This window comes from Solanum lycopersicum, chromosome 1 (assembly GCF_036512215.1).
Source record: "Solanum lycopersicum chromosome 1, SLM_r2.1".
Lineage (NCBI taxonomy): Eukaryota > Viridiplantae > Streptophyta > Magnoliopsida > Solanales > Solanaceae > Solanum > Solanum lycopersicum.
Window position 1 is genome coordinate 88,524,755 of NC_090800.1, and position 24,534 is coordinate 88,549,288.

The window sequence follows — 24,534 nt, forward strand, 5'->3', positions numbered from 1 at the left end:
AACATGTATCACAAGAAAATGATTTTGAGTGTGTTTAGTCCCACGAGTCATTTTCATTATGTTTTCTGGTGTTGGTTGGTGAGTCAAAAGATATTTACATTACAGATTATAATGATAATATTAGCAAATGGGTTAATTAATTATTTCATGTACCGTGTCTTTAACATCTTTTGAACAAATTGCAGTCAGCGGACAAAGATATTATCCTAAAAGCATTTGTACAGAATTTAGACATATATTATAGGAGGCGGGAGTGAAGATGAGGTATGTAGAGTATAGAAGGCACAATTAGTTTAGATTCATTAAGGAAGTCATTTTCCTTTCTTTTTTTTCGAAGCTTGTTTTCCTAGAGAATATTTTCTAAAATATTTAACCAACCAAACATGAGAAAATTGAAAAATATTTTCTTGGGATTGAACAAATACACCCTATAGTCTCATTGTAACAACCTGATACATTGACAAGAGACTTTCTCAACAAAGGCCAAAAATTGAAGTTTGTTCAAATTGACTGTACGTGTTGATTCCCACTGACATAGGTTGGGGAGGGATGTAGTAATTTAACTGCTCAAACCTTTAAAAGTTACTGGAATGTAGGTGAGACCTCAATGTTACATATCAAAAATGCAGAATGTTCCAACTTTCAACAATAAAAGATCTTGAAAGTTGTTTCCTAACTGCCCAATCTGTGGAGAGTAGCACATAGTAAGTATGATATATTACCAAGAATCTTCTGCAGCTATCTATCCATATGAGATGTCAAGTCTGCCTCTCTACTAACAACTAAGGGCAGATCAAATTGCAAAATTGGTACGTAAACGTGCATTTAAGGCCGCCTTAGCTAATCAATTTTTCTAAGTCTCTGCCTCAATTGACAATCTCAACAGACACTGTTCTTAGCCTTTTTACAATGGCAGCTGAGATGCACCACAAAGTGAATGTATCCGATAAGAAGGGGTGTCTAAGCACCAGGAATACTTGCCTAGCATCAAATTCACAGTTCTGACTTGGATTCCTCATCTTCTAATGGAGTATCGCTGATGGTTTTTTGTGTTTCAGCAGGAGGTGCTGCCTGGTCTTGGGGATCAAAGTCTTCACCCAAGATCTTTGCAGTAACGCGTCTAGCTTCATAGTCAAGTTCTGGCCACTCTGCCACAATCCTCTTGGCGCCCTACAAGATAAACAAGAAAAAAATGGAGCTAATGATACAAAGGACAAACTGCAAGTCGAAGATGTTTTCTCATGGAAAGAGACCATTGACACGGCGAGGCAGCTCAGTCATTACCTGAAGCTTGGGTTCTTTTGTCATGGGATTATTGCAGAGGTCTATTGTTTTTGCCTTGGGCTTTGTTGCATTACCACACCATGACTCACACCAAAGCCATTCTTGTGGGAGTGAAAAGATGGGTACAGTATGCTGAGCATAGTTTGGGAGATCCTGAGATACAAGGATTCTTGTCAGTATAACACAATATAAAAGTAAAGAGCAATATAATCATCATATTATGGAAACCTTAAAGCTTGGTGGCAATGTCTTGACCACTTATATTGAAATGTAGGTTCCAGAGAAATTTTATCAGGAAAGTATATTGATTGTAAACTATGGAACTTCCCTGAAATGCTTGGACAGATTCCGAACTTTACCATAACATATGCATGGTGTAAGTTGTCATTGACATAACTTATGCCAGGTCTACTTGGTTGTCGTCCATTTACCAATTAATACATACTGAATATAACCACTGTAATCACTATGCAACAGCAAGACTTACTAGTTTTAAGTTGCTGGACGAAAAAATTCAAATATAAAGAAGGCATATCAGGCCTCCGCTAGGACAGGATAATCATGTTTAACTATCTCCATTTATAAATAATAGTTTTTTATATTTTCTGAAGTTCTCTAATCTAAAATGAAGAAATCAAACTGGAAAGATAGCCGATTATAAAATTATAAAAGAATGAAGAATCTACTTCCAGTACGTACACTAGCAGAAAGCACCAAGTACAATGCAAAGAAATTGTGTACCCTCAGAACCAACACATTCTTGCTTCAAGTAAGTCAAAACACAAAAAAGGAAATACTTAAGATGAGCCAGCGTTGTAGAATGATATGATGATTGCACATGAAAGCATTCACTTGCCTGATCCAGATTTGAAAGACTGTTTGGATCCTTGCTCAGTGTCTCATAAAACACTCGTAAATTATCTCCAGCAGCAGTCTCCCGGAATTTAAGCAGATCGACAACATATAGAGCACTGCAGATTGCATTCACCATGGAAAGCTTGTTCACTTTTCAAATAACTAACAATTATTATATATGTGATTCAACATATAAGAGGTAAGGATACCTAATATGATATGGTCTTCCTCGTAAATGCTCTTTCCAGAAGCCCTATTCAATAAATACAAAGAACATTAGTGATCAGCTTAGTCAGTTAAAAGGACAATGAGTGAGCAGAAAGAGAAGTGAATAGAAAGAAATGCCGATACTTGTTTCCAAAAACGATAGCCATCCATCTCCCTGTTGTTATCACAGAAAGGTGTGTATGCAAGTGGCCGTCCTTTCAAATCCATGTCATAAAGTTCTCCCATGTCAGTTCTTACAATTTGGTCTGCGTCTACGAAGATAACCTGCAGGTTAACACATTACAGAAGTTCAATTAACTATAAGCTCACAACCAAAAAAATACAAGATCTAGTAAAGATAATGTATTGAATTCAAAAAAATAATGGGGGGAAGGGAGGGGGGGGGGGGGATGAATACCTTCTCCAGTGCCAGGGGGAAAATGACATCAAGAAATAGAATTTTATATGCCCAAATGATTCTTTGCTTCTCCTTTTGTTTGTGCAACCATGTAGGCCATTTGTAGGTAATTAGTTCATATTCAAAACCATATTCTCGAGCCATATGAGGGATTACATCCTAAAAGAACAAAGTATCTCATTAGTTCAACGTGTAAACTTTATAGATTGAAACAAGCTGCTAAAAAGAATTAAGGTGAAGAACGCAAGTTAGCATACCTTGAACTGAGGAGACAAATAGTTTTTTATGAACCAGAACTTCACTGGCCGTTGAGTATTCTTTAGAACACTTAGTATCATAATTTTTAGGAAGCGTTCATATCTGCAATGTACATCTTAAAGCTGTTAGATGTTGAAACTACAATAGAAGCAGAAGATTAGGAAGATCAAATTAAAGTCTGACCTAAACTTCTTCTTAGATAAGTAAAGTATAAGTCTAACCAAAACTATACAACTGTCCATAAATTATCACGAAAGTAGGTATGCCATAAAACAGTAGAAGTGAAAAATATATAAGAATAAACTAAATTGACAACAAGATTTTGTTTCTTTCTTGTGTTCTTTTTCTTGTTAGAAATGAAAAAAGTAAAGCATTAGAAGAGACCACCTAAGGAGCATCAAAATGCAGGGTAAAAGAAAAAGATGAATAAAATCAGGAAACTCACAAGTGTCCAGAAGCAACAGAGAATATGTTAATCGTCTTCCCATGACGACCACCGGTTACCTGCTCCTTTGACAAGGAAAAGAAAATCGTTTAACCATCACCATACACTTTCTCTAGATAACTTAATGTGTATGATTACTATATTTGATGAGTGGAACTTGAGGAATTACCACTGGAGTGTTTTTACTCTTCTTTGATTGGTCACTGCCACCAATAAATCCAGAAGCCCATTTAAGAATATTAGAATTCCAACTGTTCTGGTTTCCCTGTGAACAAAAAAATTAGTATTCCTACAGCTTAGTAAATATTTCAGAGTTACTGACCCATAATAATTTCTTTTCTGTAAAGGGAAATGCTTTACAAAATAATAAAGGGTAATCATCACCTTTTTCTTCTCTTGTGAATGGCTATCTTCATCAGCTGAAACCAACAGTTTTTCATGTTCCTTGCCCTTTTTCTTAATCACTTCCATGTGAACAAGTTTACCACGCAAATCATCTATAATGATCCGTTTTGACAAAGTTGTCTCCTGACCACCATCACCATCATCTTTCAAAGCATAAAGCTCTGAGCTTCGACCAGGAGCAAGCTGCAGGTACCAAACTCCAGGAAACGCTTTCATTTGCCAGTAACCCAAATTGGCCATGACAAGTGTGTCAACCAAGTGAGGTGTACTTTTAGTGCCTAGGATTAGCTGAAGTCCTCTAGGAGGCTCCTGATCCTTCTCAGAGCAATGACCTGATCAAACAGTTTAGAAACTACAACGATTAAATCATTTGCAGTGGAACTATGGCATTGTTCTTCTTTAGCCAATATCTAGGGTTACAATTAAGGAATTAGCTCATCTGCAGTCCATCCCATTATTCTTCTTTTACCAATATTGTAACCTACTACATCAACTAGAGGAGAATGAAGTACCTGTCAGGACTAGTGCTTCAAGTTCATACACTGCTTGGAGTGTCCTAGTCTCTCCCAGGTTTTCAAGCAACATATTATCTAGGTCATGGCTGCAAGTTTAGGCAGATATCATCACTAAGTAGCCTGGCATATATGCCATTAGCATAAGTTCCATAATCTTTTGAAATACTTACACAGCAACTACAGGCTCAACGAGCCATGGCTCAGGAACATCAAGATTCATAGTTAGCGTCTTAGAAGGTGGCATATTAGCAAAAAACGCTTTGGGACCATAAATGGTGTAATCTGTACTACTAAAGTCATCCTGTAAAATTAGCATAAATGAGACAGGGAGAATAATATGCATGAAGGACTAATTCATCAAAAAAATTATGACTGAAGGACTTGCAAAGACAAGTTGTTCTGACATACCAGTGTTGGTATAACATATCTGTAGTAGTTCTTCAATGGAAGATCAACCAGTGAACTCTGCAAGAAAAAAGATAATGAAAACTTCCTAAACCTAAGGTTTATCGACAAAGCCATTACGTCGAGATCTTTATGATACAAAGGAGGAAACATATCTCAAGACATACAAACATCGTAGATGTTTCATTTTATTAATATAGAGGCAACATACCTTAGGACATGGAAGTATTTTGGAGACAAATTGCAAATTATTGAAGTTAAAACCAAAACTAAGTAGTGATTGTAAGGACAAACTTTTGATTGCTCATTTAGCCGGCCTCAGCATGCATGTCTGACTGTCAAGAGCAAGATAGCCAAAGTACTAACATTTCATATTTGGAGCACCCTAGTTACAAAAAGGAACATATATTTTTTTTGAAAGACCATCTTATAATTTAGCCAACAACGACAACAACATACCCACTGCAATTCCACAAGTGAGGTCAGGGGAGGGTAGGACGTAAATAGACTTTGCCCTGAACTTTCAATTCAGCCATCTCTCACAATTCGAACTTTAACTGCTTATGAGTTTCAGTAGCTTCAAAACTGAGTTTCTTCTTCTCAAACACTAGCAAGGAGCAACTATCCAACTTCCTTCCCTTTCTAACCTCTGCATGGACATTCACCAAATACGTGGATGATATATGGAACAGTTTAGACTCTCTGTCTTTCGCTCCCTTCATTGATGAATAAATGACAGATCTACATCAGCTAGCACGCACCTCAACTAATAATGAAAAGTAAATTCTTGCTGAAATGTTCCCTTCAACCATCATTATGTTGTCGAGCTTAAAGCGTATCATTTGTTCTAACCTAGCGCCCTAGATGTAATTATAAAACATTGCACTGATGTTGGCTAATTTTCCTTCTTCTCTGATGCCATGCATCTTTCAATTGACCAAGCCCTAGGACGAACCTGTCTTCAGACCCTAAAATCACATTAGTCCTACTATGAAATATCGATTATATCAATCATTCCGTTTCAAAATCAAGTCCCTCTGAATAAGTAAGCTCCGGTGATTTCCCAAACCAGCTCCTAGCCCAGGACTCCCCCTAAGTTATAAACTGTAGAGCACATTACAGAGGCAGTTCCACTGCCAGTACAAATCATGGGAAAGTGCAGAGTTCTAAATGAAGTAGTGACCATTTCCAATGGTTGTCATATATTACTCAAGGAAATCAACTCACCATGGGGTTGAGTACAAGCCTCATGCTTGGCCGAACGGACTTTGACACAAGCCGAAGAAGAGAAGACAACTTTTGACCAGATGAGCTCAAGGGGTCAATGACAGCATCAATATGAATGCTGGAATTTTCATTTTCTAAAACAACAGCACTGCAAGAAAACATTTTAAAAATTGATTTAATATAACAGAAATTCCAAAACCAAAAAGAATTCATATAAACCAACATTGTGCAATTTCTAACAGAGTGTTCTTCGTGTTTTAAGGGGAAAGGAGTCAACATGAACTCCATGGCTTATTTATATGAGAATATTTTTGTTCGATAAAGAATCTTCCACACATAAATGCATGTTCACACCATGACTGAACTTCGAGCACATTTCCAATTTTATGTACTTTCTAAGTTCAGATATTTTAAAATCCTTGAGAAAGCTCAACCTTAGGCAAGAGTAAGCAACGAGAACCCAGCTGTGTCCTTTTCAGACCGCAAAGCGAGAGAAAAGTAAAGAAACTACAATCTGGTTAGTGAAAAGATAGAACTACTTATAACATGCCTACTTGAACCGAGAGAGGTATTTTCCCAAAGCAGCAACATATTTAAAGGTAGGAAAGAAGACTTGTGACATAAAGGAATAATCTTACTACCCAGCAGCATCTCTATCTTAAACATAGCACTCACGCGTGTATGAAGAATATACCCAGGTTTTACAAAATTAAGCTGAGGAGTATCTTTCTGTTCAATGTTTTTATTTCTTCCAGTCCCTACTTAAAAATTTTAACCAACCTTCTTGCCTCCTATGATTTTAAATTGCAAGAAATATGCATGGTGGACACCACAATGAAAAGATGCTGCCAAAGTCATATGTCATTGTAATTCAATGGTTTAAAGGAGAAGTTGGGACTCATCGCAGCACTTGCAGTGGTGAGGAGACTCTAAAAGCAAATATCTCAAATGCCTTCGGTAATTCCTCCCATACGCTTTAGAACATTTCATTTCTTATACTACTTAAGCATTTGAAAATAACTTGAAAAAAATGTTTGTTTGCATAAAACATTACACATTTTTGTTCAATAATTTATATTTTAGCAACTATTTTATATCCATATAGATTATTTTAACTATAAAAACTATTATCTTCAATTTTTCCATAGAAGAGTAATGTGAAAAGAGAACAAGCGACAAAGGAAATCCTTATTGGATATAGACTTGACTACAGACAAGAAGTCTCCTTATATAAGAAATTGGAGTAACCTGTAACAAGGAGAACTTCACTAAGTTGAGATAAATCAACTTTACACTATGTTGAAAGTAAAATCCACATCATCAATAAAAATTGTATTCACAAAATAATGAATTTGACATGTGTTACCTGTATTTCGCAGACAGAAGTTCAAAGCGAGCACCTTCGGAATTTCGATCCCTCATAGAAATTGAAGATGAGACAGACATGACAATGTCACTGATGAATTTACTACATTATCACAGAAAAAATTAGTGCAATGAAGAAAATAGTGAGAACTTAATGTTGAAGAAATAAAAAAAGCACCCAATTAGCTTCTCAAGTAAAGACGACCCTTGGAAATTGTTAGAATACTAACTAGGTCCATAAACCAAAGGTCTATATTTATTTTATGCTGTAAGTTGGTCAAAACTTTAAATAAAATTAATTATATCTTTATGACAAGGGAACCCGCAACCGCTACCTTTGGGTGCGCACAAAGTAATCCACACATGAGAGGTGAACTACACTAGGCAAGTCTGATATGACGAGCTCGGACTAGAAGGTCAACCCCTGCTGTCGCAAGCAAGGGATGTAGAACTTGAGACCTCCATTATGGAAGTCCCAAGTCAAACCTCTATAGAAATTACAAAATCCCACCTTGTATAAAATTGACTAAAGAACGCTCAGTTTCTAGAAAGCAGCCACGGGAATGTGTCATCTGACATTCGCATAAAGCTTTAAAAGACACCATTTATGTGAACAACAGTCATTGATTATGAGGCCATCATCTGACTTCCAGGGAACCCAGCTTTAAGAAGATGTTTGCAAAACTTAAAGACACTACTCACATCTAATAGCTCTATTACGATTCCATATAATAGTATAGATATGCAAACATTAGAAGCATATTAATGATGGAAACAGGAGTATCAAACTTGAAGAAACAACTTCCAAATTTTCCTTATAAGCAGTAGTTCACAATTGGCAGTAGAGCAGAAAGCATAAGAACATAAATGCACAAACCTTGTTAGCGTATCAGGGTCAATGTTCTCCCATTCTACTTCTTCAATTATTTCCACTATATGCTTTATTCTTTGCTTAAATTCCAGAGACTCCAAAAGTTGCAAATCATGGCTCAAGAATGTTGTGTTGTCAGCTAGGCTAATCACCTATCAAAATGGTCAAAGACCATTGAGTTGACACAGAACAATATAACGTTCATCAAAAACTGATAAAAAGAATGTCTACTCAAAGCACACCAACACTCCAAAAATCATGAAGATGGAATCTGAAAAAATCAAAATAGAATCCAAATTTCAAACTAATGCAATGGACACAAATCAAACTTACTCTCCCATTTGTAATAACTGCATTGGCACCATACTCCAAGCCAACTTCTCCAAACAAAAACTTCCCCACCTGTAAATGTATTAAAAATAAAGGATAAATGAGAGGCTATTCAGCAAGCATGCATCTAATCAATATCTTAGCCACAGAGCACAAACTAAAACTATTACTCCCTCAGTCACAATTTATATGACTCACTTCCTTTGTAGTTAGTCCCAAAAAGAACGACAAATTTATATATTTAGAAACAATTTAATTTTAAAATATGTATTTTACCCTTAATGAAATGATTTATAGCTATACAAACATCTATGACATATTTTAGACCACAAACTTCAAAAGTATTTCTTTCTTAAACTTCGAATCAAGTCAACAGAGGGAGTAGTTCATATTGGTATGATTGGTGTCCTCTCTAAATGCTTTGACCATACAGTTAACAAATTGAAAAGGTAGTGTTGTTCTCTAATTTGATGTTTCAAAGAATTTCGAGTGAACGTAGCTAAGATACTATAGATAAAAAAAACAGAAAAAAATGGCATCCTAAGCATTTTGCAACTTCTAACCCATGGAATTAAATCCCATACATTAATCAGTTCTCATGTACTGGACTGCTAGACGAAATATAAAATTCAAGGCCATGGATGTGGTGATCTTGATTTAACACTGCCTTGGTGAGTTGTTGAACAGACTAATTAAAGCCAGGAATAGTCGGGTACCTTCTTCAAGTGCATTTTCAACTTCTCATCAGAAAGTCCAGAGAGAGCAGACTTGAGTCCCATTGAGGACAATCCATTTGAATTAGCCAGTTCAAAGACCTTATCCATAAATGCCTCGCTGTTTCCAGTACCCGCAGAAGATGCATGCATATATTCATGTTGATAAAGCAAACAAATTTGGTCCAGGAACTGCAGAGCGCCTTTCTTGTGACTGCATGTCATATTGAAAGCAAGATGAAGAAAGAAAAAAGTACAGTTTAATGAAGCCATTAGGAAAAGAAGTTCCCAAAGAAAAGAACCAAAAGAGTAAGTACAGACCTATATGATGAAGCTGTGATTTGGAAAACTTTCATGAAAAAAATGCTTGGTGAGTGAGGATCCTGAATGGAGTTAAACAGCACTCCCAAGCGTCCAGTTGTGGTGCCCGTCATCTGCAGAAAATCCAAATACTTAATTCCCATAACCAAGAATATTAAGAAATAACAAATGATGAAAAGTGATGTGTGTGTAAATACACACACAAAAACAAACAAACAAACAAACACACACACATATATGCATGTATAGAGAAAGAGAGATGGAGAACTACCAGATAATGTATTCCTTCACGAAGAAATCTCATCCCTTTCTCTGACGCGATATTGACAGCAAGAAGATGAGTCACGGGCTTCAAATCATCTATTGCTGGAAAAGAAATTAAGACAACACAAATGAAAAAGATACTCAAACATGTTTCACATTAAACAATAGTGTTAGGGCCGAGTATAGCTTACTTTCTGTAGAATGTAAGTAGTTGATTTCATTGAAAAATGAGTTGTCTGCTAGAATTAAAGCAGAGAGAGATACAAATCTCGGTTTGACTTTCCCTTCAGCTATAATCTATGTCAACAAGGAGACAACAATGTACCCAGTTACTTCAGGCACTAAGCACAAAAGACAATGCAACATATTTTGGGAAAACAAAGAATTGTACCAGTGGGTTATAGCGCTGCACGCCACTCTCTGATAGAAACTTGTCCAGGATATCTGTATGAGAGTTTATGTGCCCAAAATAAACGTGTTCTTGTATTTTAGGAAGCTCATCATTCATTGCATTCATAAGAGCATCCTGCCAGTAGTAGTTCCAGGCATATAAATCATGTTACTGGACAGTCTCATCCACCTAAATATATACTTAAACAAATAGATAACCAACTGATATGGAGATTGAGTATTTCGGCTTGATATAGCTTATGCAGCTTTTAGATCAATTAGTAACAGAAAAAATTAGAAACAAATTTACATGAATCGCCAATTAGTATCTCATATATCAGGACTCCACGGAAAAACTCTATTTCCCTAAACTTTTCTCAAAAGCAAACTCCATATTATTGGAAATGTTGAGAATATAATTATAAACCTTTCTCAAAAGCAAACTCCATATAATTGGAAATGTTGAGGATATAATTTTAAACCTTTCTCAAAAGCAAACTCCATATAATTGGAAATGTTGAGGATATAATTTTAAACCTTTCTCAAAAGCTAACTCCATATTATTGGAAATGTTGAAAATATAATTAACTAATGAACAGTGTGCTCTCTCCAACGGGCTTAAGCTTTTAGATGAGATGGTCACACACTTCAACATGGTATCAGAGCAGGCAGAGGTCCGTCCTAGGATCGAATCTCACCGCCACACAAATTAAAAAATAAATAAAAGATAATAATAATTCACATGCTTGGCCCATGAAAAAAAATCAGGCCCGCACGCAAGGAGGCGTATTGAGAATATAATTGACCAATAAAAAGTGTGCTCTCTCTTACATCTTACAGCTTAAGTTTTTAGATGAGATGGTCACACTTCAGCAGGAAACATATCTATCTTTGAGCAACTAAAGCACATGGAGAAAAGGCCAGTTCACGAGACCATGACATCCAAATAACAAATCTAATTTCCTAAGGAAATTACCTAACATAATTGTTTTCCTTTTACACAATGCATACTTGTCTAAGAGAATTTTTTTAACCCTTCTCAGTGAATCAAACTTCAGAAAATGGTAAAAAGGCAATCGTTGAGACCATTTATAAGTAGAGACCAAACTTAAAGTTAAAAATGTCAAACACTAAGCCAAGTTTTCAATAATTCCAATCTGTGATCATGAATAGGGGTTATACCTCAGTGGGCTCATGGACAAGCCCATTGAACAAGAGGCAACATTGTCTCTTAGCCAAACCTAGCTTAAACACAAACAGAGAGCTTTCCTCAGAGAGTTCTTTGAAAGTATGGTCCTTCTCCAGTTTCTGCAAGGTATCTTGAGGAGGAGTTTTAGCCTGAGGTCTACAAAAAGACACAAGCTTTAAATGTTTTGGAACACAAATTAAGAAAGGAACAATCTATCAACTCAAGAAATCAGCAATGAGAAGCCATTGTAACGCATGTAGCTCTCAACAAAACAAGCAGAAAAATGAACTGGACACTTGGAAAATGGTAGACTTACAGCAGTGTTTCCACAAATGCACCTTCAACATGGTGTACCTCAGGAGGATCTTCAGCAGCCGACTCAATTCGCAATTTGTTCACCTATATTTCTAGGTGAAACTGTTACTTCACTGTGTATATTTATAATACACCAAAAACACTACTAGAGCAACAGGAAAAACTCAAAGTAGAAGTAGTAAAAAGTTTTCCAAATTTGAAAACCATACACCTCCTGATATGAATCACCACCATTTTTCCAGAAAACAGAGCATCAAAAGGTAAAACTAAAGGACCTGGCCCATAACTCCCCTTCATCAGACATGCTCCAGACATAAGTGTTCTAAAATTTACACTAGCAAAGGGATTTTCCTATGAGGAGCAATGCTCTATAGATGTTGTGGGGGAGCTCCATATTATATATGAGAAGTACGTATAAAGTAGAAAACCCACCTGAAAAAATGGATGTCTACTACAAAGAAAACCCAATATCTACACTAACAAAGGCATTGGGGTGAGGAAAGGAGAAGAATATGACTGACTAGAATAAAAATACCTGTGAGGTATGGCAAGTAGTGGAACTAGCTTTACAACATTGCAGGTCATGAAAAAAGTTGCACACACTAAATTCAGGTTTCCTTTGTTCTTGGATAAGTAAATACAAGTTTTTGTTCACAAAACCCAAAAGATTATTTCTGGAAATACAGAGACCGGTAACATGCAGAATCGCATATTAAAAGATAGTAATAGGCAATTACAGCTAAGACAAAATGGCTCCCCTCAAAGGCAAACAAGTGTTGCTTTTGGGTTTTTTTTATCAGACACTCCTTTATTCATCAACTTGTTAACCTTCAGAGAAGCTGTTCACATACTAACATAGTAATTACACATATGGCATCCCCTGCAAGCTAACATATTCATTAATAGGCAGTATACAGAATAGGAAGTATTGAAATCATACATTGCTCAAGAACTGGAAAGCTGTTGCAATTCCTCGGTTTTCCTTGATGTAGATGAAAAGACGAATAATCTGTGAATAAACAATACAGTTTTTCATCAGTTATATGCATCAAGAACAAAATTGAAACTTCAAGGGAAATAAAACTGTAAATGGAACAAAAGAAAGACAGTGAAAAGAATTCCGTTTTTTCAATATGTAATGAAAATTTTATGAAATCTTAGTACACCAACTACATGTAAAAAGAGTTCTAACTTCTAATTGCAAATTTGAAATCATGTTCTAAAAGAAAGAAATAATATCATCTATGACAAAAATCACGCATAAGGGTGCTAAGTTTACCAATTTCAGTGTCTCGATGCATGCGTTGTTATTTACCAATCAAAAAAAGAAAAACAACTAGATGCATGCATGTATACTCCAAGCTGTTAGAACAAGGTCCAATTAAATACTTATATAAGTTGCAAGCTATTTGAGCTTTTAATTACATGATACCAATCAGCATAGCTAGCAGTTGAATATTATAATTCCCTCCATTTCAAAATAAGTGAATTGTTGGAGCATTACACACCCTTTAAGAAAAGAATATATTAATTATTAAGACATTTATTAGACATCATTTTCCATTTATACCTTTTTAATTATTGCCAAATTACTCTTTAGAATGACTAAACATTAATTATGATTACTACTCCAACATTTCAAACCAATTATAGATTCTTGTACTCATCACATAGGAAATCCAAATGAAAGAACATTAAAATTATTCAAAAAGATTGAACAACTAAGTTAATTTGAAATATAAAAGATGCTTCAACAATTCACTTATTTGAAATGGAATGAGTAGTTCATATACACCAACTACGTCCTATAAGTATGTTGCAAAAAAAAAAATTATGCAACAGCCAGCAATATACGAAGATGGAAAAATCAGAGCATCCCTATTACTATAACATGGCTAGATACAATACTTAATAATTAATCAGGAAAACATTTCAATTGAACTTTTGCGTCATATGTAGGGCAGATAAGCCATAGAAATCTAATCCACACTACCATGTGTCAGGAAAACATTTCAACAGAAACGCCTTTCTTCATAACTAATGCACACTACCATGTGCCATGCAAAAGAAACAAGTATTTACTTGTGAACATTGAGCCACTTGGCTTATACCAAGAATGAAAGGCAACGAGATAAAGGTCCAAATAATCTTATTCAACCAATACTGTAATTCTAACGAAATTTGAGTAATTACCAAACTGGAGAGTTCTTCCTGATTAGGGCTGTCCTCCTTATAAGAAAGGGGAAGTTGACCACCACTTGATTCGATCTCCTCAATTAACTTGGCAGAGTATAATATCACTCCAAATCTAATTGGAATATGATTCTCAAACATTGAAACAATTGCGTCAATTGTCTGCAAATTGTAGAGAACTTGTTAAACCATATTCTTTTATCACTATCCATTGAATGACAACAAACAATAACCAACTATTAAACAAATGAGCACAAAAACATTTTTGGGGTTCCCAAAATGATAAGCTTTACCTCAAGCCCACAAATGGAGGAAGGGTCCAAAACATAAACTGCATGGAAGATATTCTTCCGGATGTAACGCATTTGTCCAGGGTAGACTGGCATCAGGATCTAAAGCAAAAAGATGCAAAAAGTTAGAAAATAAAAGTTAATGAAGTGAGGATAAAGAAGCCAATCTGAGGATCAAAAAAATGAGGTACCTCGTTCAAATTGCTCCGCCAACGTTTATACATCTCATCCACCTCCAAGTTATTGAGATAATGAACATGATTTGAGCGATAATCAACACGGAATGTACTAGACTCAGAAGGGGGCAGTGCTGAAAGGAGCTTCCTCACGGTGCTGACAGGAATCTGAAATTCTCAAGCAACAATTACTGCATGAGCTTTTGCTTAACAAAACAGACATGAAAAAATTAATCACCTAAGATGTTTGGGATATAAGAAAGGATAAAGGTAGGACATAAGCATTGATGAAATGCACAACCTACAGGCGAAGGACAAGCGAATCTTTAGGGTCTGCAAAACTAAGCACAAAGAAACTTCATCTGACATGTTAAGTCCCATGTCAGAATTATCTAATTTCTATAACTTGCAATCATATACTTTTTATGCACAACTGCTTAGGAAGTTCCAGAAATGTTCTAGGTTCTGAGCATACTCTCCACGAGAAAAGAAGCTGAGGCAACTTCATATAATTGGCCATCTTAGGTCGCAAGCTTTTGTAATTGAAATAATGAGCTAAACTTCACCCATAGTTAAGGTTCAAGCACTATAGACTTCTCTTCTAAATGACGGAATATAATGTATAAAACATATGAAGCATTTTAGTTTCCTTAGCAAGATGTTTCTGCAGCATATTCTGGGAAATCATCCCACCCCCGGTAAATCAGGTAATTACTCACTGGTTGCATCGGAAAAGAATCTCAGATAACCAAAAAAGATGTCAAAACCCAGGGCATCGGTATCAGGCATGCCCTTGAGAAGGTTCTAGAGCTTCGCACCTTCATTTTAGAGTATTGATCAGCTAATGATAACTCCTGATGGACCATGTCAACCAGCCTGGAAAACAAATTTCAGAAAGTTCTTCAACTCAACCAAGAAGAAAAGGGGTGAGCTCCGCTTCTAACAGTGAAGCGCCTTGGTGAATCAGCTAAAAGTTTGACAAGTAAAATCAGATGCAAACTATAAAGTGAATCAGCTACGAATAACTTCTTTTGTCAAGTCAAAAAAGTTATCAATCTTAACCATATAAGCAAACACTCAGAGAACCTTTGTTAAAGCACATACAAAAGGATGGTTCAACTGAATCCTCTCCCATCTCCGCAATTCTAAGTGTAGGCGTCTGGACATGAATTATGTAATATTTGAGGGGGTGTGGGGGTGTGGGGGGGATTTAGTATACGAAGTTGAGTTTAAAGAGGTATTTGAAAGTTGAAGAAGTGTTTAGGCATGCATTTCAAACTTGAAAAACTTTTATTTTCAAATTGGAGGAAAAAATTGACACAAAAACAGGTTTTTGAAAGGAAAAAAATTTATTATGTCCAAACGGACCAAAATTTTGAACACATTTCTGTTTTACTTCTCCTTAGAGCGAATAATATAATACAATAACAGATTCTATAGGAAATGAATTGCACATGAAAATAAATGGAGGGAGGCGGAAGAGAAGAAGATGGCCGAGAGGCAAGTGAAGGCATTACAGATAAAGGTCAATATCTTCAAAATTGACTAAGGCACCATTCAGGGCCATTAATGACTTTCCAGGTGGAATCATTCGCTGATTTGTAACAATTTCCTCTTTGATAGATTCATTGAGCTGCAAAAAATTTAAAAGCATATCAAACAATCAGATCCAAATATATGTTACAGTTAGTTATAAAAAAATTTACCACTAGAACACTATACATTCTAACTGAAAAACAGTTTACCTTCATCCGAGATAAAGAAGAGACAACACTAGGAAAATTTTGATTAATTTCTTGCATTGACTGCAAAGGATCAGCAGCATGAACTATTCTCTGTGCAGTTTGATGCCCTAAATCTGTTTATTTTTATTTGGAATCACAAAGGGAGTAACCATAAGATTAGCTTAATAAAAAAAAGCTCTCATTTCTAATATTCACAAGTTCTAGGCTCACAATAGTAAGGTTATCATCACCTTTTAACTCCCAGACATCAAGTGTATCAGAAACTGTTGATGATAGAAGATAATCCCTGAAAGCCATTATTTCAGATGTTAACTCCTGTTTACGCTCCTGCAGACAAGGGAAGACAGAATCGGTTCTTCAACGACTAAGCCTTGGCAGGGTGGATTGCACATAACTATTACAACCACCTAAAAGAATTTTTACTGGACTCTAAAAGCTAATCACACAAAGCATGAACCGTAGTGTAGAATTTTTTTGAAAAAGTCTTATTTGCATCACTGCTATAGTGTTTGCATTTAGTCTGCCCTTCATTAATAACATTGTGCTTTCATGGGGGGAAGAGTGAAGTGTAAGATTTTTTTTTTGATAAAGTAAAAGATTTTATCAAAAGAAGGGTAAAATGAGCCACTATACCAAAAAGTAGAAAACCTAAAAAAAATATACATGGTTTTCTACAAAAAAACAACCAAACTTCTCAAGATAATTTCTGCCATATTAAGAAGATCTCAGCAGTAAACGAACAGATCTCTATCCTCATTTTTATTCAAGTAAGAATTCAAAATATGGTGGAAGAAATAGAATGGTAAAGGAAGGGGGAGAACAGAGAGATGGGAATTACTGTGTACTCTGACTTCTCATTCTATATAGCTTCACCAAGTCAAGTCTAAGAGGGGAAATAAAAATACAATAAGATCACAAAGAGAGAAACTTTTGAGGAACAGAGTCAAACAGCCAGCACTTTACCAAACTTACCCTTCACAAAGGTGATCCGTCCACTCAAGCACACCACCGTGTTGTTCTTTTACTTAAAGGGAGATAAGCTCTGTTATTGTTATTATTATTTGTCCTTCAGTGAATTATTATTTAATTGGTCAAGTAAATAACACTAGGATGCATATTTTTCTTAAGATTTTAAGAGTTTCAAACTAGATGAACATTATATTCTCCACTAAATCATCTTAGTGGAAAAGGTGATAAATATTGCTACTCTTTCCTTTTATTTTACTTGTCAGCAAACACAGTTATCATCCTTTCTTATCTACCCAGAACTTCTTTATGTAGTCAATAAAGTTTGTCGACATTAATTTTTATTGGCGACATTGTTATTTCTTTTCTGAACAGTAGGGTCCACAAAGTCATCAACAAGTACATGTACTGTGTAGCTTTAATCATATTCCTGTTGTGTTCTAAGGCAATAATTTCCAATAGAAACTCAAGTTTCCAGTTTCAAAAAAAAATCCAATAGAAACTCTGTTTAACTTCATTTATCAGTTTGAAATATGAAAAGTTGAAAACACAAACCAGAATCCTAGAGAATATAAATCCCCTGACTTCTTGGCTAAGATCTTCAGTGTGAGGATCTTCAAGAGTGACCCCTGCAGCAATAGATAAAATTAGATGCTTTTTGCTAAACAAAAAATAAAAGAAGCATGTACTTAATTTTATTTTATCAGGTACTAAAAGAACCAAACTACAAGGGAAAGAAAAATACATGAGATACAATTTGAATAAAGCAGTAACTTTAAATGTGAGATAAGCACCACTGTAACATTAACTCCTAATTTTTCCAAGGAGTTAAGTGGGTGGTTCTAAATAAAACACAAAGGTTTTGCTCCACAGGTACGAGTATATTTTATATCCTAAAATCCAGCATTCTGGAAAAACATTTTCACACAATCCAGAAACTAAAAGACAACCTGGTTTCTAACATAAGTACAGTCACTATCTATAAGAAAACTGGGAACAAATATACAAAAAAAAATGAGTCTCTGAGATTCATTGCAAGAACGAAGAATAAGACAAGTTCAGCCTTGATACCACAAAAATAAAGAAAATTTTTCTGCTGATTTTCTTTACGGAAAATCTTGAGATCTAAGGATCCAGTCACTTAATCCTTGATGCAAGCAATGTCAGCTCAACCATGGCAATTGGTAATGAAAAAGCGAAAAAGATCCAGAAACAAACTAGGGTCAGTCTTCACATTTTAGAAAAACCAACGTTATCCTATAGGAATCAGTAGAACATCCTAAACTGGTAAAATTACATTCAACACTATGTTTGAAATTATCGCATCAATACCGCTGCTTGCATCAAGTAGCATGGTTCAGATGAATGCACATTAGAACTAACCTTTCTTTACAATGCTGTCATCCATAGCCTTGTATTCCATATTTTTCAGAGCTAGTTCCACACCATAACCACCCAAGTTCAAGGAATCTCTGGTACCAAGAGCTCCACAGGGGGTACTTTTTGATTCGCATCCAGAAGGTAACACAGGTCTAACGACATAATAGATTTTCCCCTGTGATAGTTATTGGATGGTCAGCAGTAGAACAAATTATAACTCTATTTTTGGTTTAGTAATAGGAGGGAGAGTACAAAAAAAGAGTTGGGGGCTATTTCCCCAGGTTGATTGAGAATCAAAACAAAGAGAAAGTAGAGAAGAGTACGACAGCTTTTGGACATTTTCCTCAATGCCTCAAAAAATGGACAGAGATGACAAAATAAATATTATTTCCTCTCTAGTTGTAAGGAGATAACACTGAATATGTCTCATAGGCAAGGTAATGAACAAGTGAACCCCCACCTGAACACTTAGACCCCCCACCCCCACCCCTAATCTTTGTAGCAAGTATTTTGTTAAGTAACACCTACTGGAAACAAATTCAAATGTTTCAATTGATTAAAATGAAAATAAAAGAGAAGTCATCATGAGGAACACCGAAAAGCGTTGCAATGCTTCATTCATTGGCTGATTATAAAAAAGTACGGGACTATAGACAGAAGTACCAGTGACCAATCAGGAATTGTTATCACATTGTCTCAAATCCAGTCTTTCACAAAAGAATAAAGTAAAAAAGTGTAGACTGTCGCTTTATTCGACAAAAGATTGTGTTCCTCCAACTCGAGGAGAAGTGTTAAGAATCTTTATATATGGCAGGAGCCCATACAATATGCACACTCCAGATGCACAGATTATAAAAGAAAGAAAATATCAGCTCCCAGAAAGTCAAAAAATAAGCTATCAAAACAGCTAACAACAAAGATCTATTGAGCTGATAAATTACTGGAAAGAATCAACACTTAAGTACAGGAGAGAGATCAACCCAACCAAAAGGACTAATCAAACATCTTGCTTTAAGGGTCAAACCCTAAAAATCTCCGGGGGATACAAGCAACTCATTCTCAAAATCCTATTTTTTGTTTCTTTCTTACGAGAAGCATATTGATGATCAAGAGCACCCACTAAGGCTCTACCTTACTTCCTCTACATCCCTTGATAGATTTAATTACTGCAAATGGAAACTATGTGAGGTTACCTCTGATAAAGAAAAAACACATTTTTTGTCATCTAATAAGTTTCTACACTATTTCAGGGTCTTTTATCACTTAATTATCTTGGAGAATTAATTTTTTTGCTTCTCAAGGTGCAAACAGATGTATCATAGAAAATGTGTTTCTTTTCTTTTAGATAAGAGCAGCAAAAAAGGAGACGTTAAATATTGAAGAGCTTTTATCAATGTCATGGATAGTATACATGTAAAAAAAATATTCTAGAGGATCCAAATATGAATAGCCATTCTGATTTCATTCTGAAGGGCCAAGAGAAAAAAATTAATAAGCACAATGGATGAGATAGCATATAGAGGCATGGTAGCTGACCTCTCTGGCAGCACTGGTCAAGGTATGATGAAATTGTTCGAAGCAATGGGTCCCCAGAGCACCATATAAGATAGCCACCGGATTTCCTACATTTGAATCTGGATGGACATGATCAAACTCAAAAATCTCCGGGTGCAATGTATCAAGAGATCTGCACAAAAAATATTTAGCCCATATCAAAGATCAGCAGAGCTCACATACATCCGGACATAATCAAGGAAACCACCTTGTATATGTTCCTTGAAAAGTAAAGAACTTACACTTCTTTGGCGTTCTGCAGCCACACTAGCAACTCAGCAACATCAAAAAATAGTCTCTCACCAGTGTCTACCCAACAACAGTTTCCTTCAGGACTTCTTGGGTTCTCACCAACAAGCAGGGGGTTAACCTTTTTGTTCTTTGCATTATCACTTTGCTGAAGTACTCCTTCATCAGGAGAGCTTGAGCTGTTATCATCAGTAAGTGGAAAAGAAGAAAGAGATTCCTCTGCCAACTGACGATAAAGCACAATCCGAGGAGATGCTGATCGAAGAGTGAGAGAAAACTCAAACATGGCTATCAAAGATTCACTTAATAGAGACCTCCCATACTTTATTATTCTCTTCAAGCAATCTTTGGCACTACGGCAGTCAGAATTTTCATCTGCAGAGTGAAGCCATAACTCAATAAAATCCCAAAAATGGTCCTTAGATTCCTTTGATAGCAACTCCCTGTCCATCATGAGCAGAACATCAGAAAATGTAAAAGGAGAAGGCACAGTTTGCTCCTATTACAAGGAAACCCATGAGAAGACTAGTTGAGTAGGTTTTGGCAAGAGAAGGAAACCTCAATGTGGTATATAACTACATATGGATATCATTATGTGTACATACATTTCTTTCATGAGTCTGAGAAAGCACTTGTTCATGCAGGATAGAAGAAACCAAGATATTTATACTTCACCGCATCCCTTATTCTTATAGTAAATTCCTCCTTTATTTATTACTCGAACATAACCCTGATTTTCTAGACATGTTTCTTTTACAATAAAATGTTTCAATTGCTGCAAGCATCCAGTTTTTTAACTTACCTACAATGTGTAGCTTTTCTTCTACTATTTATCCCCCAATCTGTCCTTTTCTTTAAACATGTGATATCCTAAGATTAAAGTTAACTGTACTATCCATGCAATAATGTCCTTAAACACAATCATAACTCAGATCTCCAATGGCTGGACACTGCAAGAAATAAAGGACTCTACTTATCCAAGCTCCAAACTAGTGTGCTCAACCGAAAAGGAAATAACTTGTATATCAACATCCTTGATCCTACACTATCAACTCTACTTGGATTTCTATGCATATCACTCTAATACTTATTAAATAAAAAGATGTTACCCAGGTCCCTTCAGCTCAGCTAACAATACAATGAGTTCTTCACAGTCTACATTAGGGTCCTTAGTTTCTTCACAAATCTTAAGGATTTTTTTTAAAAAGCACACAAGAGCATTACTCTACATGATTTACTAAGAAATTTTGAAGAACTAGGTGAGTAGTTAGGATATCGAAAATCAAATAGAATTTCAATACATGGAATAGTTAAAGAATATATCAACGTGAAGAACATGTTCATGAAAAGAGAAAAAATACGAGACCTTGCAAAACTTGCATATATACAACGGCCCATTTGTCTGGTGAGAGGAGGGAACTGGTCCTACATTAAGACCATACTTAATGGCCATATAAAATTCAAGTAAAACAATTAAATTCAAGTAAAACAATTTAAATAGTATATTCATAAACATTAGATTATATAGTGGTGGCTGGTAGTGGTATTTGGCAATGTGGCAGGTGGCATTGTTGTGTGATAGGAGCGGTGATGGTGATGTTTGAAAATGATGGAGTTGGTTATGGTTGTGATGGTATGTATAGATGATTGGTCGTACCGCTGATGGATTGGTGATGCTTGACAATAGGTGGTAGTGGACTAGTGGTTGGTTGTGATGGTGGATGTACTAGGTGGTGTGGTAGTGACTGACTAGCGGTGGTAGTTGTGGTGGTTAATTAGTGTGGCTGGAAATGGTAGTGAAGGTAGTTGGCATGATAATAGTTGGGGTGGTAGTGACGAGGGTAGTGAGATAGGATGTTAATTTACGTGGTTCTTCTCACATGTAGTTATTGTATGTATTGAGATGCATATAGGCTAACAGCTGTACTTCTCACTATTGCACTCTCTAGGTGCTAGTCTTTAAATAAAAAATTTCATTACATTTTCTCCCAAAAAAAAAAGATTGCATAGGTCTTTAAATCACCAAGAGAAGCTGGAAATTTCAACGAAGCTTACTCGGTTATATCATACAAACCTACACATACAAGGAGGAACTAGATGACTGTATAACTTGGTTTTTACTCTCTTACAGATTGCATAGGAGTTTAAATCACCAAGAGAAGCTGGCAATTTCAAGGAAGTTTACTCAGTTATATCATACAAACCTACACATACAAGGAGGAACTAGATGACTGTATAACTTGGTTTTCACTCTCTTACAGATTGCATAGGAGTTTAAATCACCAAGAGAAGCTGGCAATTTCAAGGAAGTTTACTCAGTTATATCATACAAACCTACACATACAAGGAGGAACTAGATGACTGTATAACTTGGTTTTTACTCTCTTACTATTATACTTTCCCTAAACCATTTACTCAAGCATGAGGTTTTTGCTTTATGCTTTCTACAATTAGACATCACTCAACGGGCATATATCATGTCTGATATATGGGCTAGTATGCAAAGACAAGATCCATGATCATCACAGTACTTCCAAGGTAACAACCTAGAAAATAGTAGTTGCACAGATAAAAACAGAATTTCCAGAGAGAATAACATTGCTCAAAGGATCTAAGAAGGCTCATAGAAGTAATAGGTTGCTTCAGCATTTCTTTAGGTAACTAGTTTCTTGTTACAGTTGGAAGCTTGAAGACATAGAACCCTTCCAATAATGTGGCTATGGATTTAGGTTCTCTATAGATGTAATGGTCCTTCTACTCTTTAATACTATTAACAGTTCACCAAAAAAAAAACCTAGAAAATCAGATATACCAATAGTCTCTAACGGAATTCAAAAAATTGTACAGTTCCATGGAAGTGAACGCCATTCTTCGAGAGATAACATAACAGTACCCTTCTTGATTTTCATGGGAAGCCAAGTTGAATATACTAGTTTATCTCTCCTTTATTCTCCAAAAGTGTTTCTACATACTAGTACAACTAAAACTTCATAACATCATGGAGATGCTGAACTCTCATAGAAACAGCAAAGCATTCTTGACTGGAGAAAGAAGGATTACCAACAAGAAGACAAGGAGTAACAGTAAGAGCACTTAACTACACAAAATACTGTCTTCCCACTGAAAGTTTTAGGAATCCTAAAGTCAAGAAAAGAACTATGTAATCTTTATTTACCAAGAATACGCAAGATTTGGAATCATACACAGTGTACATTCGATAAGTTGGTTACTTGTCACAAAAAGAAAAGTGCAAAAAGGCAACCAAAAGCAATACAACTTCTACTGCACTTCAATCCGAAAAAACAAGTCAATCAAGAATGAAGGCCTTTATCAAGAAAATGAAGAATACATACCCGGCTTCCAAGAGTATAGGGGTACCAGACCATTTAGCCCTAAGAGCAACCTGAACATTCTTGGGTTTACTATTTGCGGCAGAAACTGAATACCCAGAGAGGCAAATGGAGAAAGCAACAGCGATCACAACCCAAAACCCAAATCTGAAACGAGTCCCCATTCTTGAATTTTGATGAATAGAATGATGTTTTCGATTCATCAGAACTGTTTAGACATTCAAGAAAATCCTACAATGAAGATTGAAACATTCCTAGTTAGAATTCTTGAACTGCTGATCAAGATTTTGTCCTAAATTAGTAGTGTGTTAGGGCTCAGTGAGCTGTGATCGGAAAGGGGAGACCCATTTATATAAGGCTTTGACTTCTCGAATGGAACAAGGGTAGTTTAGGCAACGCCTAAATTCTACGCTCATTTTCTGATATGGCAAGTGTTCATTGGTAATACCTTTGTACTTTTATAGGTCACAACAAATAGGATTATTTAGTGATTTTGCCAAAATAACCAATTTTTTCATCTTTATTTAAATTTTATTCTCGTTTGATAAATTTTGTGTAAAAAATAAAAGCAATCATAATTTTTTCACCAATTATGCTTGAATAGAAGAATAAAATTACATTTTCGTATGTTTTGTCTGATGGATCATAACTTTATTATATATAATTGTTTACTTCTCTTCCGAATAAACTTTGTCTCATTTATAAATTATGACATATTTTATTTTATTACTACAATTTATTCATAAAAATTATTTCTTCCATTTCACAAAGAATAACTTGGTTTGAATTGATACGGAATTTAAAAATATAAAGAAGATTTTTGACTTTAGTGATCCTAAATTAAAGTTAGATCA

The 24,534-nt window shown here is 35.6% G+C and overlaps 1 protein-coding gene across 2 annotated transcripts; it reads right to left on the minus strand.

Annotated features, from left to right (window-relative positions):
- Positions 1–392: 392 nt before the first annotated feature.
- LOC101252027 (UDP-glucose:glycoprotein glucosyltransferase) lies at positions 393–24,109 on the minus strand. 2 transcript variants are annotated; one of them, XM_010316422.4, is made up of 37 exons: positions 23,684–24,109; positions 20,324–20,773; positions 20,064–20,214; positions 18,531–18,702; positions 17,703–17,776; positions 16,412–16,508; positions 16,182–16,294; positions 15,954–16,069; positions 15,255–15,312; positions 14,452–14,604; positions 14,264–14,362; positions 13,971–14,132; positions 12,718–12,786; positions 11,779–11,861; positions 11,456–11,618; positions 10,275–10,409; positions 10,075–10,180; positions 9,891–9,985; positions 9,620–9,732; positions 9,302–9,512; positions 8,589–8,657; positions 8,262–8,407; positions 7,386–7,487; positions 6,020–6,167; positions 4,796–4,852; positions 4,558–4,688; positions 4,385–4,473; positions 3,852–4,204; positions 3,637–3,732; positions 3,468–3,526; positions 3,022–3,124; positions 2,765–2,923; positions 2,491–2,631; positions 2,349–2,392; positions 2,141–2,255; positions 1,285–1,437; positions 393–1,170 (listed from the first exon to the last, which is right to left on the minus strand). In XM_010316422.4, exons 1-37 carry the CDS (start codon positions 23,881–23,883, stop codon positions 994–996), a joined length of 4,962 nt encoding a protein of 1,653 aa, XP_010314724.1. In that variant the 5' UTR covers positions 23,884–24,109; the 3' UTR covers positions 393–993. The 2 variants fall into 2 exon arrangements, with proteins under 2 accessions (XP_010314724.1, XP_004230486.1); XM_004230438.5 differs by having other exon boundaries at positions 3,468–3,532.
- Positions 24,110–24,534: the final 425 nt, after the last annotated feature.

Bases quoted from the DNA above. Each gene is read 5' to 3' on its own strand.
- LOC101252027 (XM_004230438.5), bottom strand. From the start codon at position 23,883: ATGAATCGAAAACATCATTCTATTCATCAAAATTCAAGAATGGGGACT. The intron at 7,488-8,261 runs GTTTGTGCATTT...GTGATAATGTAG, and splicing joins GACCCTGATACGCTAACAAG to TAAATTCATCAGTGACATTG. The intron at 3,125-3,467 runs GTGAGTTTCCTG...TGTACATTGCAG, and splicing joins TCTGTTGCTTCTGGACACTT to ATATGAACGCTTCCTAAAAA.